The 19403-nt window shown below is 36.6% G+C and overlaps 1 protein-coding gene across 1 annotated transcript in view; it reads right to left on the bottom strand.

The window, feature by feature from the left end:
• The window catches only part of cdkal1 (CDK5 regulatory subunit associated protein 1 like 1), a 193291-nt gene that overhangs the window by 4876 nt on the left and 169012 nt on the right, over positions 1–19403 (bottom strand). Inside the window, exons 11-12 of the mRNA XM_023330649.1 lie at positions 15149–15232; positions 10511–10675 (exon numbers count right to left, since the gene is read on the bottom strand). Of these exons, the coding sequence (XP_023186417.1) occupies positions 10511–10675; positions 15149–15232 (249 nt within the window). The remainder of the gene's footprint in view (positions 1–10510; positions 10676–15148; positions 15233–19403) is intronic.

The following is a 19403-nucleotide window of genomic DNA, read 5'->3' as shown; positions in this document are numbered from 1 at the left end:
TCAGTCTAGTTATTTCTCTTACTTAGGAAAAGTCCAAAATGAATATTCTGATTAAAAAATATATTACATAATAATAAAAAGAGTTGTAAAGAGCATAGTACTAATAATTAGAAAGTTGAGAACCTAAACTATTATCCTTCTTCTTGCTGACAGGCTCAATACACTACCTTCTTGATGCTTTTATTTATCTGTTTCTCTGCAGGTGTCTTTTAACAACAGGGTGCCTGGAGACTCACTGAATAGTACAGTCTAAAATCTATTACTACTAGGGAGGATAAGTGAAAATCCAAGTGCCAGTAGGTGCGTGTCAGCACAGTGGGAAGAGATGGGAGGAGAGGGCGTAGAAAAAGAGACGAAATAAGGAGAGGAAGAAAGGGGAGCGAAGGAAAAATGAGAGATGTGGCTTTCAATGATAGTTCACCACCTGCTAGCTGGCATGCTGAGTTTGTGCATTTGTCTGTGAGAAAGGAAGGCAGTATCATCGAGTGTGTGTGTGCCAGTGTAGACCAGTGGTGAATATTTTCTGTCTCTCTGCTCACAGCGGTGGAACAGACCAAAATAATCCCCCCTGAAAATCATCTAACACTACGCTAGGGGTACCAGACTGACAAACACAGCAAGAAACTTTCCCTGAAAACTCTAGCTCTCTCAAATGTCTTTTTGTCTCTTAAAAACACGAAAAAAACCCTCTCCTGTTCTCATTCCACATGTGTACCTTTCAGGAACGAGTGTATCTTTCACTAATATACTGACATTTTACAGCACTTCACTGGAGCCAGAGAATAATGCACAGTGGTCATGTTTCTCACATGATCCTCACCAGCTGTCACTGTTGCTCTTGACACACAAAAACCACGGATGGGTGTGTGTGTGCATGTAAATGGATACTGCAGTGGCCTCTTTAGTCATGGCTGATACAACAAAGCCAAAGTGGTGATCACTGTGTGAGCTGCAGCTATAGTTAATGAGCAGGACAGTAGAGACAAATTCAGTATGGAATATTAATCATAAACTTCTAGCCATTAGACTGAACATAAAGCGATCAAAACGCCAAACAAAAAGAAGCAGTGGTGGAGATGCACATTTTTCAGTTTTCTTCATCTTCAGTCAATCTAAACTGTCAAACTTTATCACTCAAGTGTTATCCTACACCCATTTACATAATCACACGTAACTTTTTCAACAAAGTATATTATTAAAATGTTTGCTACTTATTTTTTAAATGTTTTTGCTAAGCATAATATAAGGAAAAAAAAATCCTTTTAGAATATCATACAAAGTACAAATATGATGTGGCAAAAACACAAAATTGGAAAATAGCCCCAGTGGGAAGGACAACTGCATGCCATGAACTTTTGCATCAGAGTAAAATATTTAATTAAATAGGGGGGAAAAAAAACCCAAACAAGATTTTTAAGTTCATGCCACTACTGGGTTTAGAGTTCAGTGAGCAAATCTAGGTAAACAAAAATGCATGAATGGAGATCTTTTATGTGAAATAAATGGAAATTTCACCAATGACATTTATGATTAACTTAATCTGTTTGCATTGTTTCAGAATTGAATGGAGGCGAATGGTTTTTAACATCTGAATTTATTGACATTTTGTTAATAAACTGAATCTGAAAAATGCATTTATACCTTTTTCTCCATAATAACTGGAAAATCTGTTGATATTACAGCAATCAAACTCCTACTACAATTACTGACCAGATTTTACATGTTTCCACTGATATTTTGACAATTTACGTTGAGTTTTATGTCATGAGGAATGCCTCCTGTCTACCACTCAATGTCAATCTTCTACAGATTCTCTATTAAATTCAAGTTCAGGATTTTGTGTCAAAAAATTATATTAATTCCAGTTAGAAGAAACACGTTGGCAAATAAAAGAAATCTGCCAAGGGTATGGACAATTTTGGTCTCAACTGTGCCACAAAAGGAAAATCAAGATGTTTTCAAGCACATTATTAATACTTGGGGACACATAACATGGATATAAGATTTGCAGATATCTGGGTAAATTATATAAACTTTGAGAGGACACAAAAGTATAAACCATACGCTGCAAAAACCAAGTGAAAAACCTCAGCGTAAGCAAAAGAGAAAAAATACCAAAAGGTAAACATGATGGGATAGTGATTCCCTGCTGAATTGTCTGTCAGCAATTCTTCAAACCCAAAACAGACTTTCAGAACTGATGCAGAGTCTAAGACACTTGTTCAAAAAAGCCTGATCCATGCAGACTTCCCCTGAACAGCTGATGAAGATGTGTCAGCTCCTGGTACTCTGAGAAAACACTGATGTAGGCTCTAAATTGAGTTCATCCTTTTTAAGGCTTGTAATCTACAGAACTGATCCTCTGCAGCACATACAAATCTCCTCTCCAATTGAGACTGAATTTCAGCTCAGTGTCTGTTGGTTTCTTTACTTTTGCTTTAATCATATTTTTCATAGGACGGATCGTACCAATACTCAAATACATTAGTTTTTCATTTATCCATAATAAATATAGAATAATATTCATAAAAAATAATCAATCCAGAGCATAAGCATGTAAGATGCAACATAAAAATCAAAGGAATTAAATTTAATGTGAAAATAAATTGATAACTATACAATATGGTGAATATTTTTCACGCCCTTTGAACTTTTTCCCCATTTTTTTTGCATTATGACCACAAACTTCAATATACTTTATTGGGAATTTATGTTGTAGACCACAGCAAAATAATGATCGTGTACTAGAAAAAAACAAAAGGATACTGGACTCTGAATTCTTTTCACAAAAAAACTAAAACTAAAAAATCTGAAAATGTGTCATGCATTTGTTGACATGGACAACATCACATCAACTCTCAGCTCCTACAACAGATATTAGTTTGGACAATACTCAACCATTTGAGGTAGGGCTGAAATGATTCCTCGAATGATTTGAGTACCTCCATTATTAAAATTCCTCGAGGAAAATTTATCTCCCTCGAAACTTCATTAAATTATGATTTATTATGTAGCGCACCATGTCCCGCCTGGACCATTATTTGTGGTGGGCACCTGCCTACGAGTTGTTGTGAATTGCTAACGGCATGGTGTTGATTTGTACGCTGCTTTGTCAGAGTTTGGGGACAAATAAGGATTGTTGAATTTTGCACTGTGATGGTTGGAGTATAACAACTTTTCTGCTGTCGGAAACGCGGCAAAGCGGTTTTGGAGCAAATGGTAGGAATGGAGAGAGAGAGACAGGTCCAATTAATCATAAAAATATCCTAAAGAATACTCCATTACTAAAATATTCTTTTACAACAGACCTAATTTGAATACATGAATGTGCTTTGGTTTAAAACGTTACCCTGTTGCTCTGTGTCAGATGTTGCACTAGGCTTTTCACTGTCTAACCGTTTGACTGAGGGTGTCAAAACAAATCCCATTGTAACACATTTTTATACGTTAATTTTTAAAAGGATAATAATGACACATTTCATTCCATTTAATTTTCATTTGGTGTAATTAATATTCAACAAGCTGAGTAGAGAACCACACTCTGCCATCATGCATCAAGCAGAATACAAGTAACTTTTTCTACGAGGTGACAAAAATCACGGACTGTAGCCACAATAACTACATATAAACAATGAGCTTAAATGATTCTACTGAAATTATGATTGATTCAACTACTGTGGCACTGAATGCACACCCTCACAACTTCCTCCTGGACATGACTTGCGCACTAGCTTTTGCGTAATCAAATGTCTCCTGGTTTTAATGGTCATCTGGAGGTTGAATCTGAGTTCTGTTGTCACACTGGGCACTGGAACTACAAGCGCCACTTCAGTCAAAGTTCATAATTTATATAGACATGTTTTTATTCTCTGGCCTTTGACTCTATTCAAAATGTATTGATTGACTTGAAATGTGCCAATGGTTGAGATGTTAAGAAAACATTTAGCACACAAACGTTTTAAGATTCTAAAAGTATTATTTCTTTGTAGATGTATCCATTTTATGCATAGGTAAAAAAAAAAAGAAAAATATGTTGTGCCTTTGAAAGTCAATAGAAAACTATTTTAAATCTTGATAAAGAATTTATCTAAAAGGAGATTTTTTTGACAGATAATAAAGCCTGATTAGAAAATAACTCTTTAAAATGCATTTAATAATATTGTGGGTTTTGACAGTCATTTACTAAACTCCCTCTAATTTAGATGCTTCATCTTTGGTCTACAAGCTCATTTAAAAAGAAATTTAAAGCCACTCTGACATTCAAAATACACGTAACAGAATGAGCCTTTCTAATGCTTTTTGACATGTTGGGTAATATTTCTGAAAATAGAGCTGACTGGTACTCAGATGGCATAACATTTATCCCGGTTACAGTGACTTTGGTTCAGAAGTGCAGGTCATGTAATATGCTTTGACATGCTAAATGAAACCCTTAAATAGCTCTGCCTGCTGTTCTGATAACAAGGCTATTTTTTCTGCTGTTTGGGTAAACAAACATTCAAAGACTAAGCACAACCTTTTGCAGTTTTGAGCACAAACAGTTTAAAAATAGATTTGAGAGGATTCATTGTATCTCAACCAGAAAGGCAACATAATCTTTGATTTTTTTTTCTTCCAGTCCTGACACTATATTTGACAATGAGTGAGAATAACGCAACATCACAGCAACAATCCATAACAGTTGCGTGTTCACAGAGATTTTGAAAAAGCTTCATTGTGTGCGTCAGGCAAGCTTGTGTATTGTCTTTATGTGCTGCATACAGCCTAAGGCAGGTCAGATTCTGCCAGACACACCAGGGGGGGGGGCGCATCGGGGTGTATCTTTATAAAAGCTGCGTGAACAAGGATCTCAAAGTGTGCATGTGATTAGTTTAAACAATATACTAAAGATGCAACTTATTTTCAGTCAGTGTTTGTGTCTATTGTATGATGCAAAGTGCAAGAAATAAAGGTCTTTGCTGGATGGTAATACACTGACCACATCCATGTTTTATGCACTTAGAAGTTGTGCTTGGAGAAGAGGCGGGGGGTCCATTTTCTTTCCATTAAGATTTTGGAGTTATGCACAACAGGTACACCACTTTCTGTGTCAAAGTGTTCTCAAAGTTTTTTATGACTATTTTCTAAGTGTAATACTTTTCACAACTTAAATTTGCCCTTTTTATCCAATTTAAAAATGTAAATTCCACCACTAAAGTCCACATCCATTATTTTTTTAAATATTTGGAATTACAAAAAACTTTCCTGTAGTTTTTGATCAGGCTTGGTGAACTGCAGCAGGGATTTTGGGCCAATTTCCCATGCAGTTCTTTAGACAACACTTTGGTCTTGCCCATGGTGAAGAGGTTGTCGCTTCATTGAGTGAGTATGTTAACAGGTGTCGTTTACAGACGTAATGAGTTCTACCAGGTGAAATCACCACAGGTAATAAGAGGAAGATGGGTGGGCTTCTTAAAGACAAGCCATTGTCTTTAAGAAGTTATTTTCTTTGTATTTTGCAGTAATTCATGTTGATGTTATTCCCACCTACTGGTAAAGCATGGGACTTTACTTGTTTTAATTTAAATTGTGATTATTGTCAAAACAAAGAGTTTATATTTTTTGAAGCAAGGGAAAAAGCTCTGTTTAAAAAAATATATCCACATGTTGATGTTCAGATAATGAAGTGCAAATAAGCTCCTTGTTGATCCTAAACATTGAAAATCTGTTTTCTTTAAATGCACCTAAATAAATAAGTAAATAAAAACAGAAACTCTCGGTCAGAGTGAAAGTAGGAAAAGACAGTCCACAAAATTCAATACTTGAGCAGAGACTTGTCATATCTTGTCCTTTTGAGGCCGGACATGGGTATTGGTCTTTCCCAGTAAACTTTCAAGTCCTTCTTTTTTGTTAAACTGTGTTTGACACGAACGGTGGGTTTGGTCTCCTTTGCAAGATCAGAACTATTTTTTTTTTTTCTTGGCGATTCTCTCGGTCTTCTTGAAGAAGTATTCTTTGAAAAGAGCTGATTATTTGATGGCTTCCCAGCTGCCTCGCTGTCTTCCCATCTCTCCATCTACTTCAGTCACTGTCCTTCATTCTTGCTTCATTTTTTGGCCTCCCTCTTCTATCATTTAATTTAATCTCAGGATGTGAACAGGTGAAGGAGTTTTCTCTTTTCTGTCCTTTGCCATAATGTGCTAGTGCCTTCTCTACTATTGTGTCCCACCGAAAAGATTCATTTACTGCCCTTCACCCCCTGCCTGAAGTGCTGTCTCTGTGAATGAAGGACTAACAGACAAGAGGAGAGTGAAAAACAGAAACAGAGGACAGATGAGGAAGAATTCACTCATGTCAATGAACGCCATTTATCTCTGAGGAAGACCAGGGTCTTTCTTTTCTGGAATGAACCGGCAAAATCATAAAGGGTAATTAATAAAGTTCTCATGTCACGGACAAGTTGCAATTTCACATGACAATATGTCTAAAGAAACAAACTAATTTATACCTCAGAGTAACTTCAAGGTTACTTCTTATCATGTTCATGCTAAAGAAAAGCATGAGGCTCAATTATTATGTGCATAACAAACAAATATAGAGAAAATATATTCTCCGCTCTTTACAGCTTTTATTGCATCGACTAGAAAAAAAGGGGCACCAATCTGATAGCAGATTTAATACTAAAACATTTTGGTGGATAGATTAATAACAGGATATATTTATTCTCTCTAAGTAAATCCAACTTTTCAGTCTGACGATCTTCTGCACATTAGCTAGGTGATATCAGCACACTAATAATTAATATATATCCACTGTTCTATTGCATTGTTAGTATTTTCAAACATGCAGCTTTTTAAATGTTCATCTATCAGTTATTTCCACCCCTACTCTCAAGTCATACGTTATTATCCACTATGTTGCTGTCTTCCCCAAGGTCCATACATTCACAGTCATCATACCCTATTCTATTTCTAAAGAAAATTCGATCCGTATTTCGACCATACTGCTCCACTCCCACACACATAACTGTGGATGTTTGCTGGTATGTAATCATATCTCTATCTACTTCTGAGATGACAGATCTTTCACTTTGCTTCTTTTCTGACACACACACATTAAAGACCACAGCCCATCTCTCAGCCTACCAAATCACCCACTTATACACCATTCCTTTTCTCACACTCTTACATTGCTCCTCTGCATCTGAGGTAAAATGGCAAAGTGAAGACTGCCTTTTTACACCCGCCTGTCTCTTTTTCTAGTGCTCTATCCTTCATTTTATTGTTGACTACTGCAAAAAGCTTCTATTACAGGTCTTTCTATAAGACATGAAGGTGAATATCACACTTTATACATGTTCACACAGTCATTCACAAAGGTTCTTAGAAGTCAGTACTCAAGACAGAACTATGCAGGGTAATAAGAAAAGTGAGGTCAGATGGACTAGGACATGTTCATTAAAAATAATCCGTTATTTCCTATAGGATAAGTGTCAAGTTGAACAATACACAGTTAGAGTCGTTCTAAAGAACACTGTAAAGTGTGCAATGTATACCGTTGTAAAGTATGCCTAACTTTACCATTGCAGTCAATATCACTACCAAAACAATTTGACACAGTTATTTGCTACAACAGTTTAAACATGGCAAATCAAAATTCTGACTACACCAAAAGCTTAGATAAACATCTGGTACTAGTGTACAGGAAGCTAGTTGAATGTGCCAAGGTAGAAGGTTAGAAGTGATTAGCCAATTTCAGGAAGAACACACTGGCCTCTAGAGTCTTGAATGTCAACATGCCAAGTGAACATGTGTTAAACAACTGAGAGAATAGGGTTCATCAAGCTCACACTCATCACAGATGTGCACTTTTGGGATCCCATTTATCACGCTCTCTAGGGTGGTTCTAAACAAGCGAAAATTGTGCAAATGTGGAGCAAAACAGCTTATTCTCATCTTACATCAGATGAATCCATTTTTCACACTTACTTGCATCAACTTTATGGTCCTCAATAAGTTATACAAACCATATAAAGACTAAAGGATTACAAATGACTAAAACCAAGCATGGGGAAAAAATTGCACAACAACCTTTGAAGTATGTGTACTGGATTTACAGCATTAGAACCATTGAAGTGACGGTAGCATGGATCTTTTAATAAACATAACACTGTCAATCATTTACATGTCTTAGTTAAGGTAAGAATTGACACTGGTATACGTTATTTATATAACACACAAATGGCATGAATTAATAAAACAACTAAACCACAAGGTATACAAAGATAAGCATCTAAGATAAAACTAAAATAAAATTAATAATGCAAGCCACACTAATTGAATATGAGATGGTGTAAACAGCATCAAATGTTAACTGCGTAATTGTTTTACATTAGTAAAAAAAAAAAAATTGAGATGACGTATTGTAAATAAACTGAACTGAACTGAATTGAAGTGCTTGGTTTGCAGAGACAACTTTCATCAATACTGTGTGACGTTGCTCTACTCCCTGTATAATTATTAAATGACTGCTAATTTTAGTAAGGTGAGAACATTTTCATAGATTGTTATTGCTCATAAAGACAAATATTCAAAGCAACAAAGAAAAGTGGGCACATAATCTTGATCACCATATCTTAAACACCTGTCTTGTTATAAAAAAAGATTCAGCTGGAAATTACAATGAGTAAAAAACAAAATTATCATGACATTTTTATTTATGTCCTGATAATTCCACAGAGGCTGTGAGAAATACTACATTTACTAGGATGCTTGACAATAATGCGAGCAGCTTGCATATACTGCTATGTTTCCACATCATTAGGTCACTTATTGCACAACCATTAACAGCCAATGGAGGTCATAAGAATCATGAATTAGAGATCAGTCATAGCATCTTTGGAGAAATACTAATAAATCTAGCTGACTATAACACAATGTGTTATAGTCAGTGTGTTATACTGTGGAAAGCATAGACAAGAATCAATATATTTTTATGAGTTAGGACATATCAGGGAATGAAAACAAACCTGGCCCTAGTTTCTGAATTAACCTAGGTTTACTATTTGGTCTTTTTAAGACTTTTCTCATTTGGATACGTTTTATGATCTCATATTTTAAGCTATAATCCAATTTAATTAGGTTTTGTTGTTTCTGTTTTTTACATGCTAAACCAAGCACATCACAAACAATAACTACAGATCAATTTCTTTATCAATTAAAATAACAGAACACTTAAGAGAAAACAGAAACAACAACTAAAACATTTTGATGGATGTATAAAAAAACAGGTTACTGAATTAACATCAGGGACAGGCGGCTTGCAGAAGGAATGTGAACATAAGAGACAGAGTTGATGTAAATATGAGTGAGTGTGTGTTGGACAGTATGAACACATCACGGTCCGACTAGCTTTAGTCTCCATTGCTGAACTTTTTAATGCTGAGTGACACATTGCTTGGTTTGATATGTAACCTTCCCTTTTGCTTTTTCTATTTATTTCCATTCTCTATGATCCTTTCTTTTCTCTGCTTACTTTCCTCATCATCCATGCCCCCTCTCCCTCTCATGTCTGTACCTTTCTCCCCCTCCCTCTCTGTCTGGAAGTAAAGGCTGATGGAGTGTGAAATTAGAAAGTGTATCATATTCTGCTCAGTGGCTCCATGTCCTAAGCTATAAGCTACAGTTAGTCAGAGTGAAAAATAACATGCAGTGAAACAGATACATTAACATGGTTTTTTGTGCTGCTGTGTGTGTGAGGTGAAAGGCAGATAGTGAACAGTTTAGCCAGCAACAGCTTATCTAAAATTACTTACATCATGGACGGTACACTGGTGCTTCCTCACAAACTTCACAGGTGAAGACAGATATAAAGTAAGGACATATGTATCCACACCTTACTTGTTTGCTAAAGACCAAAGAATCTGTCGTACGTACTTAGGGTTAGGTGCACCAACCAGTGTGAAACACTAGAAATTCATACCATTAGTTCAGTGTGAGGCATATTATATTCTTTGTCCTTTTTTTTCTTTTCAAAAAACTTTATGCGTGGATATTGGTGTAATTTTATTTTGACTGGATAAAATAAAATATCTGAGTTTGCTTGAGTCCATCAAAACCACAACCTCAAGGTTCTCTGTTACCGAGTGTCGCTGCAAACATCATCGGTGCATTGAGCACTGCTGCGCGCTCATAACCCACCCACATTCCTGCCCATATTCATGCCTCCATTAGTGAGGAACAGACCGAAATGGAGACGCTTCAAACTGGGCTTGGATCTAACCAGACATGAACCGGCCAGAGTGAAGCTTGACAATGGAGAAGCAGCTACATAGAGGGGAAGATTCCAACTACTGATCTGTCAAATTGAATGACAACCTCTCCAACAGCTGAGTATGGCTGACCACTTCATAAATAAAATCTTTTTAGTTTTTTCAAGTATGCTCTTATGTGACGTTTTATTGTGTTATGGCAAGTACTTGGGAAGGAGACATTTTAAATATATGGATCTGCGTATGGATCCTAGTGCGTACCTGCAACAAACCAGAGACTTCTCCTTTCCGAAGAGGCACTCCGATAGAGGGAGTGAAAGGCTTGCTGTCTTCTACTGGTCGCCCCTTCATAAAGTGCTTCCCTGCCTCGTAGATGTCCACTTCAATCATCTTTCCTTTGAAATCAGCCCTTTTCGGTACCAGCACCTGCGAATAAGAAACAGCTGCCATTAAAAAAAATTCTAACCACAACAAGTTACAGAAAAAAAAAATATTCTCAATAATATCAACCTCAGGAAATGCTTAGAAGTAAGATATTTCAGGAATATTTTGTAATGAGTCATTTAGTCACAGATTTTGGATCAATGCAGCCTTTTGCTCTAATTTACCCCCAAACAGCAGCCCTGCATAAACATAATTTTCACAGTGATCCACACTCTGCATGTTCGTTCATATCTGTCAATTACATTTTCAATTAACTGCTGCTCAAAGCTGTTTTCTTCACATTATTATTTAGTTTTGTCACTGGCTTCCTAAGAAGAAACTGTGTTCTGTTCCATTTATGTAAGTCCTCAAGGTCAAAAAGTACGGCAACAGCTGCATGATAAACCAGAGGGATTTGAGTTTGTCCTATTATTTCACCATGGCAACTATAAACCTTGGCTGATCACAGCAGGAGGGAAGAGAAAACAAAGAATTATAATTATGCCTGCCTGTGAATTGAAATTTGTTCTTAATGACTTATCCCTGTGAATAAAAATGGTATGAAAATCCCTTCCTGTTCAAAACACTTTTTAAACCACACATCTGACAAGTTTGAAATGATGTATAATAGATGATTATAGCACTGATTTACTGTTTTGTTTTCAGAGTAAATCTTTCTTTGTGAACACTAATTGGATGGTTTGTGTTGTGTGATTACTGAAAGGATTTAAAACTGCAGCTGTGAAAACTTCAGAGAAAAATATTCATCACTTCACTTTTAGCTCTTTATTTCTTGGAAACATAACTAAATGTATGCCCAAAGTAAAAGGAAAAAAAAGGGTCTTCACTTCAGCGCTCATCAACAACAGTTTTCATAAAATTAAAAAAAAAAAAAAACATTAACACTATACCAAGCACTTCCTGTACATGTTAGTGTTTATAATACTTTAAAGATAATATCTATTCATAAAATCTTGTGTTGCTCTTTTTCAGAGGCCAGAATTGGCAGTCTTGAACTAACTGGGAATTTAGTGGCTCACATCAGCAGGGTGGTAACATGCTGACTCAGATCATCTGGTGGCCTGTCTAACCATTACACAATTCTCCTGGGCTAAGTCACTGACTGGGAAGATAATAGCATATGAACTGGTGGGAAGACGGTCACTGGTGTGCTGGCAGGACTGTGCTTGCCTCCCTGTTAATCTGTCGCTCTTTATCCGCCTGGCGGAATATGATAGGTGAGGGAGCGCAGGCCAAATGGACACGCAGCCGGCCACAGACCTGTCCAATCAAAACACCTGCTGCTCAACACTCTGACCTCTATGAGGAAGTGTGCGTGTGCATGCAAGTAGCCAGCAAGCAGCCTGTGTGTAGAGAGGTGGAACAGCAGGGTTGTGGGCTGGACAGCTGTGAGAATGTGTATGTCTGTGTGTGCAGGTGGGCGTGGGTCATTCCTGGACCATAACACGGTGATTAAATGATGAAAGAGCATGTCCAATTTCATTAAAACCCCCAACTCCTACTTCCTCATTGAACTGCAAACACAAGAGCGCACAGAAGGGTTAGATGACTTACCTAATTTAATTGCCGCACACATGTAATCTGATTGTGTAAAGTAAAACCTTGCTACTTAATCATACTCACACCTTGCTTTACCTTTGTACACTGTTTCCTCTAATGGTAGTTCACCTGTGAACCTCCCTTTGGCCCTTTCTTTACTCTGACCACTTTACCCTCTCATCTCTCTCACATTTGATCCAATATTCTATCTGATACCAATCATTTCACCCTTAAGATCAAATTCATTTGGAACAATATTTAGAAAAGTAAAATAAGCTTGTTTGTTCATAAACAAGAAAACCCGGATTCCTGTGAAACTGTAGTGTGAATATTGTACATAGGTCAGTGGATGTGGTGGAAGAGCACAACTAGTACTATTAGAGCATGGTGTGAGTATAACTGTGACACACAGGAGAAGTGACTGTAGAAGAATCTGCATGCAAAAAAAGGACAGTGAAGATAACAGTTTAGATATTCCAGTGCTTGCAGCAAGACGGAGCATATCTTCTAAAACTTTGTTGTGAAGAGACTTCTTCAGTTGGGATAGCAGCTTCAGAACCTTCAAAAGACATAAGGAAGATACTTTTGTTCTGGGGACTGCTGATTAGGTACTCAAGAGGACTGTGCAAAGCAGGATACTTAATAAAATAAAGGACATAATGGACAATTTTGAGCATCCTCTTAAGACTGTGAAGGAACAGCAGAGCGTAAAGAGGATTCTATCATCCGTTGTAGTACAGACTGCTACAGGAGATCATTCCTGCCTACAGCAATCAACATCTATAGTGAACCTCTGGAGAGTCTGGATAGCCTCAGTAGAAAACATTTCATTTCCCTATGGGACATATAAAATAGTCTTTGAAACAAAGCTGACTCAAATTGTAAGTAATTATCCATCTTTAACCTCGCGGCAAATCTTGGCTGATTGTTGTATTAAGATATGATGAGATGCAAGTAGGATTTTCCCAATTCTGAGACATGCAATCCAAATTCCAGCCAATGTCTGGTGACCCCCCTTCAAGTTAAAAATGTGGAAAGCAAAGTGGCTTCAAATAACAAAAGGTCTATGCAATTTATTCTAGAAAATTTTATTTTGGTAAATAGTTTAAACAGTAATAAAGTTATTTTAAAAAAAGCAGAAGGCACAGCCAGCATGTTCTAAAAAGAGCTAAATGTGTTGATATTTGAATAGTTGAAATTGCAGTAACAGTTGCAGTAAATACAAAAACATGTACAGAAGATGTTGAAAGAGCGAGAGAATCACTACGTGTGACGGCTTTATAGCATTCCTACAACTATAACTCCTTGTGTCCTGTGGGTACAGGCATATTCTTCAGAACACATTCAGTGACATGCTGGTTCATAGTCTTTCACAAAGCTGTTACTTTTTTAAGTAAAAGTGTAATTTAAGAGTACAAGAGGGCTTTGAGAATAAAACATCAAACAACATCTCCTTTCAAGCAACACATATGCCTGGAAATGCGCACTTGGATGACTGCAGCGTGTGCACTCCACCAACACGTATGAACCGAGTAACACTTGTAACTTAGGTTTATAGCCTGCAGAAGGAGGTGCAAAGCAGGAGGAGGAAAGGGGAGGGGAGGGAAGTAGACGGAAGGAAAAAAATTATTACCGTCCCATGCCCCCTCTGCTAATAAAAAACATAACTTCAAACATGTTTCTGATGATGGTTAAAGCAGGAGGAAATTGATTTATTTGAAGATGTTTTAAAGTGAATTTTTCACAGGTTGACTGCAGGTCTTTGAAGCCTTGCATCTGCAGTGCGTGTGTGTGTCATGTGTGCATGAAATGTGTATGTCTTTAGGGGTGACCTTAATGTTAGTACAGTAAAAAGGAAAAAAAAAGTATTGCTGTTATCAGCTGCCAAATTCTCTCATGAACACCGTAGGGTGTGTTGGTGTGTATTTGTGAGTATGTCCGATATTATAGCTAGCCTACATTGGTGAATATAAGCTAAGCCTCCAACACCTGCTGTGAGTGCTACATGTGACAGCCAAAGCAAAGCCTCAGATATAATTTACTATGTGTGAAAATGAGAAAGAGTTGGTTAAATTCCACAACCAAGAGACAAAAACTGTAACTCAAATGTATTTAGTTCATTTTACTGTACAATGTGAGCAGCAATAGCTGTGTGTACAGTAGTATTGTTTTTTTTTTTATGATTCATTTAATGTCAATGTCAACAGACTTTCACTCACACATAAAAATAAAGAGCATCACACAAAAATGGCTGGTTTTTTTTTAATCCATTTTCTTTCCTGGCTCACTTCAGCATTATGATTTCTATGCATCAGGTTCAATGCTAGCCGCTTGAACCTCATCGATGCAAGCGTATTTATACTAGCTTTTGCTAATTTAAACAGGAGCAGTTCAGAGGAATGTAGTTTACACTAAAGCCTCAAGTGGGGGGAATAAAACAGTGTGTTTCTATGCTGTCTATTCAAACTAAGAGAAAAAGATGACAAGAACGGATAAAGTGATTTCTCATCAATTATTGCTGTTGGAAAGAAACTGTGTACCTTGTATTATTTTGAAAAAAAAAGAAGCATCTTGTTTCTAAATGCAAATTCATACGGTTTTGATCCAAGTAACGTGCTCATTTTGTAAAGTAAATGAATTCCCAGACATATGTGAACAGTGATCAACAAGAGTTGATTTTCACAATATATCCTGTGTGTCGGTCAGTGCACAGTGAAGATGGTCACAAAACTCTGGACTGCAAATGGACACCAGAAGAGTGTCATGCCTGACACAGTGGGAAAGTGATAAAATTTATTCCGCTCAGGCTTTGAGTTCGAGGACACAGAAAACTTGTCGTTAGTTTAGACATTAGGCTAGAAAGCTTTTGGAGCCTACAAACGTAAAGTTGATCTCCACAATTATTCGCTTCCTTACCTGTTCGTAGAACTTGTTGTGGGAAACATAGTACTGGGCATCAAAAGACTCCTCTGTCACCAGCACAAATTGCCTCTCTCCTACCTACAAATACACAAAGACAAAAAATTGATTTTATTTTGTTACCAAAAACACAGTCTACAGGCGTGGCTATCTGGGGGTGAAGGGGTGAATATGAACTTAACAGTCCATCTTAGAAATTTTAATAATTGCCTTTTTTTTCTGGCATTTTAATCATCCAAACATCCATTTTGAAAACCTGCTTGATTATGTTCAGGTTCATGTAGGGTGGGAGCAACTTTGTTAATAAATATGAGGAAAGATGCAACCTGCATAAGTAAACCAAAATCATTTTAATCTTATATTTATTTAATTCAAATAAATAAGAATTTTTTGCTTGAGATCAAATTGGTTTCAAAACTGGAAAAAAAGCATTTTTGTTTGACACATTCACAAGGTAACTAAACCATGTAAAACAGATCTATATTTCTGAATGTCTAATTAAAAGCTATAGCTGTACCAAGGTGTTAACAGTTTTGTCCCACAGGCAATGCATAAAGCTCTGAATTGTCCTCAGGTTTATTTGACAGAAGCAGACTTCTTCAGTCATGCCTCTACTCACAAAGATTGCAAAGGCAATAAAAGCTTTGCTCTTACACGTTTCTTTTTTCAGGTTTTATGTTGCTGAGGTTCACCTTTTAATTACAATTTCAAGGTTTCTAAGCCACTTCATTTTAGTGCTTTGCAGAGATGACAGTAAGAACTATTCAACACAAGTCCTTGCAAAAAAAAAAAAGAAGAAGTTGAATTAAAGAAGTCCATAAAAGGATACAATTCAAATGTGTACAGAATATAGACTATTCAGAAAATCAAATACTACAAGGCCTCTCGATCTAGCTATTTAATATCGGACAGAATGATAAAAAGCACATTTTCTGCTAAAGAATGTTGTTGACTCCAAGGAATGAGGACGAGATGAAGATGAAAAGAGCTCCACTGAAAGAACTGCAAACTCTAATAAACCACCTAAGTGTTGGGTAAAAACTAAAGGTTTCTTTTCAAAATTATTAATACAAATAAAACAATTTAACAAATTGTGATAGTTCTGATCTTTATCCAAACTCCACTGTCACGCAGAATGCTAATGAATTCAACAGAAAGTGTTTATTCATAATGTGCAACTTTGCTTCATCTACATCAAAACATTGTAAATACAATGAAATGAGATATGAAATATTTAAAGTTGCTGCAGGTTAAAATGTGTTATTTACATATTTGTTAAGGCTATCGCTGTGTCTTGACAGTACGATACAAACAATTTGTGAAAACATCAAGCTCCTCTGCCTCCTTCCTGCATTTCTACTGCAACCTACATACATACACTGCTTGGCCAGAAACAACCAATCAGAGTCAGGAGGAGGGTCTTGGCACTGTCAAACCTGCTCATGTATGTGCTGCTCAGACCCTCCCCCTGGCTCTTTGTTACACTACAGCTCTTCCCCACAACAGAGCCTGCAATGAATGTGCAGGCTAGTTAGCATAACCACAATTGATGGCAGAAGTCGTTTTTCCACCATTAACCATATGCATACGCATATGTGATGCATACGCAATTGAGTAGGATCACAGCGAGGAGCTAAATTTTTTCACGGATTAGCTTTCTGATGTTAAGCTATCACGACATAGTGAAAGTTTTAAAGGGGAAATATATGTTTTCCTTCCACATAGTGCCATTTTATAGCTCAATCAAGTATCTATGTTACCTTCAGTTGCTATAAAAATGCTATACATATCAAATATGACTTAAAAGAAATGTAACGTCATAATTTACCACATTGAAAAAGAGCCTCTTTCTCTTTAAAAACTCCTGCTCTGTCAGGAGGTCATCACAGCATGTCTCCTTAAACACTTGAAAGTTTTTAACCCGCATTCTACTGAGAAGTAGCTTCTATAAGGAGCTCAGCAGAAGTGCAGTTAAACCAGGTGTTTGCTAATTGCTGCTAACTAGTCTGAAGGAGCTGAGTGAGGGAGTTGCATGGGAGGACTGCTTTGTGAGGCGTAAGCTTGAAAGCTTGAAAACTGCATCTCCGATGAGGAGCTAGGCGGTGTTTGGTCCACACAAGTGATTTGCACAGCTAAATTAAAGGAGATTAAAGGAATAATGCAGGAAAAGAATCAAGGGAACACTCCAGTTATGTTTTTGATGAGAAGATAACATAACGTGATGTAAAGCTAAAAAAAAGTTGACTTTACACAATACTGCCCCTTTAAGAAATATGTAAAAAAAAAAAAAAAATTTTTTTAAATTGTCACCTAGAGCAACTTTTATTTTAAATATGAAAGAAAATAGCTAACGTGGCTTAACTTCATATAATCTTCCACTGTGTTAGATAAAACACTGAAAAATATACTGTAGGTATATGTCTACACTCAAACTGTAGCTTACATCTGCTTCTAATGTCTTATCTAAAGTTTGTTGGATTTGCTCAAGTGAAGAATTGATTCCCTTTTCAAAAGCTTTGTAAGAAATGTTTAGTTATTTGCTTTCCTACCCTCACCACAGTAGAGAGACTGCAGGCAAAGAGAGGTGCATAAAAACAAACTCTTCTGTTTGTATATGTAAATTGAAAATCTGCTCAAAAGAAATGATTGAAGCATGTGAAAACAGAATCAAAGAGGCTGCTTGTTAGTTTTAGTTTGCTTTTAAAAGAGCAAACTAAAAGCCAAACTGGAAGTTAAAAATGATTTAGCAGAGTGCAATTGTGATAAAGACATTTAGTATTACACAATGCCCATTATCATTCAGTTTAAAAATGCAGACACACACAGTATAACTTACATTGCACAGAGGTGCAATATTATTATCCTTTGTACAAGAAACATGTAAATGTTCTTCTCATGTCAAAGGCACCACAAAAGCAAAGTTTAAACTCAATCCAGCACTTTAGAAAACACTGCTGCAGTGTAAAACCACCTGGGTTATAAATATCTGAAGCTCACACTTGAAAATGTTGGGAACAGAGTGTCCTGTAGGCTTAGCAGGAAGTATTTGCATTTAGAGTCTGCCAGTGATGAGCCCCGTACTCTAAAACTGTGCTGACTGATCATTTCCTTGGCAATATGTCAAAGCCTTAGAAGTCACGGTTCTGACATATAGCCCAGGGTTTTTCCATTTTTGCAGACACCCATAATCCTTGCTCTTTTCTTCTCTCTTTCCAGACTTATCCTTTTGCCTCAATGTGAATATTTTTTCTGGGTGTTTCCTCTGTTGTTCAAACCTCTTTCATCTTTTAAAAGTTTCTCTCATCAGTTCCTCCCTTCTCATTTCTTTAATGATTTATAGAATAACAGCAGTGGCACATGTGTTTTAATGTCACAATTATCTTTGGATTAAAGATGGTCAACACTCACCAACATGCAAACCATGTCTGTGCTGGTATGTTCTTCAACAATCATTGACATTTCCTGTTATTTGTGGGAGGTTTCAGTAACTCCACAATAAGTTTCAGCCTTAATGTGGGACAGAAAAAAGTCATCAACAGCACGAGACAATGCGAGAGGGTTGTTGGATTTTATTTTGTGCAGATAGAGTGCTGTACACACACCAAGCATGCCATCCTCCACAATAATTATAAAGTAAAGCACCGCTTTGAACAGACATCTCCTTGAACTAAGTCAGAAATGAAGCTGGATAAAATAAAATAAAAATGTTATTTTTCAATTTTAATTTGGTCTGATATGATATGTTTCAATCTCCCAGCAATTTGACTATACATAACTTGGAGATATGCAACCCCTGATCTATTCCACTTGACTCCCATGGATACTGATCTTTGTGGCAGTGATCTTTGTGACATGACACTTTATTCATTGGTATGGATATGATTTACTGTTTGCTTCACTTACTGGGTGAGCTCATTCTGCCTATACTCTGACACATTTTAAAGTTTTGAATTAATTTCCAGAAATAATTACACAAAAGTCCCCTTTTAACAGATTCAAAACTCTACAACTGACCATTTTTCTCATTATAGTTTTAGTACGATGTGCTGAGCATTAATGACTGTGACTTTTAAAAGTTTTTATGAATTGCTTACAAGCTTTATACATGATTAGAAATGCATTGAAGGAAGAAGAGCTAAGCATGACTGATGTTCAGATCCTCTGGAATTAGTAATATCTAATCCTCACCACAGTGAGGGTGAGAAACAGTGAGCTGGGATTGAGGAATATCCTTGATTATGTTGATTGAATT

Source organism: Xiphophorus maculatus, chromosome 3 (assembly GCF_002775205.1).
Source record: "Xiphophorus maculatus strain JP 163 A chromosome 3, X_maculatus-5.0-male, whole genome shotgun sequence".
NCBI classification, from domain to species: Eukaryota; Metazoa; Chordata; class Actinopteri; order Cyprinodontiformes; family Poeciliidae; genus Xiphophorus; species Xiphophorus maculatus.
The sequence above is the reverse complement of the archived record's forward strand: the minus strand, read 5'-3'. Positions and strand labels throughout refer to the sequence as shown.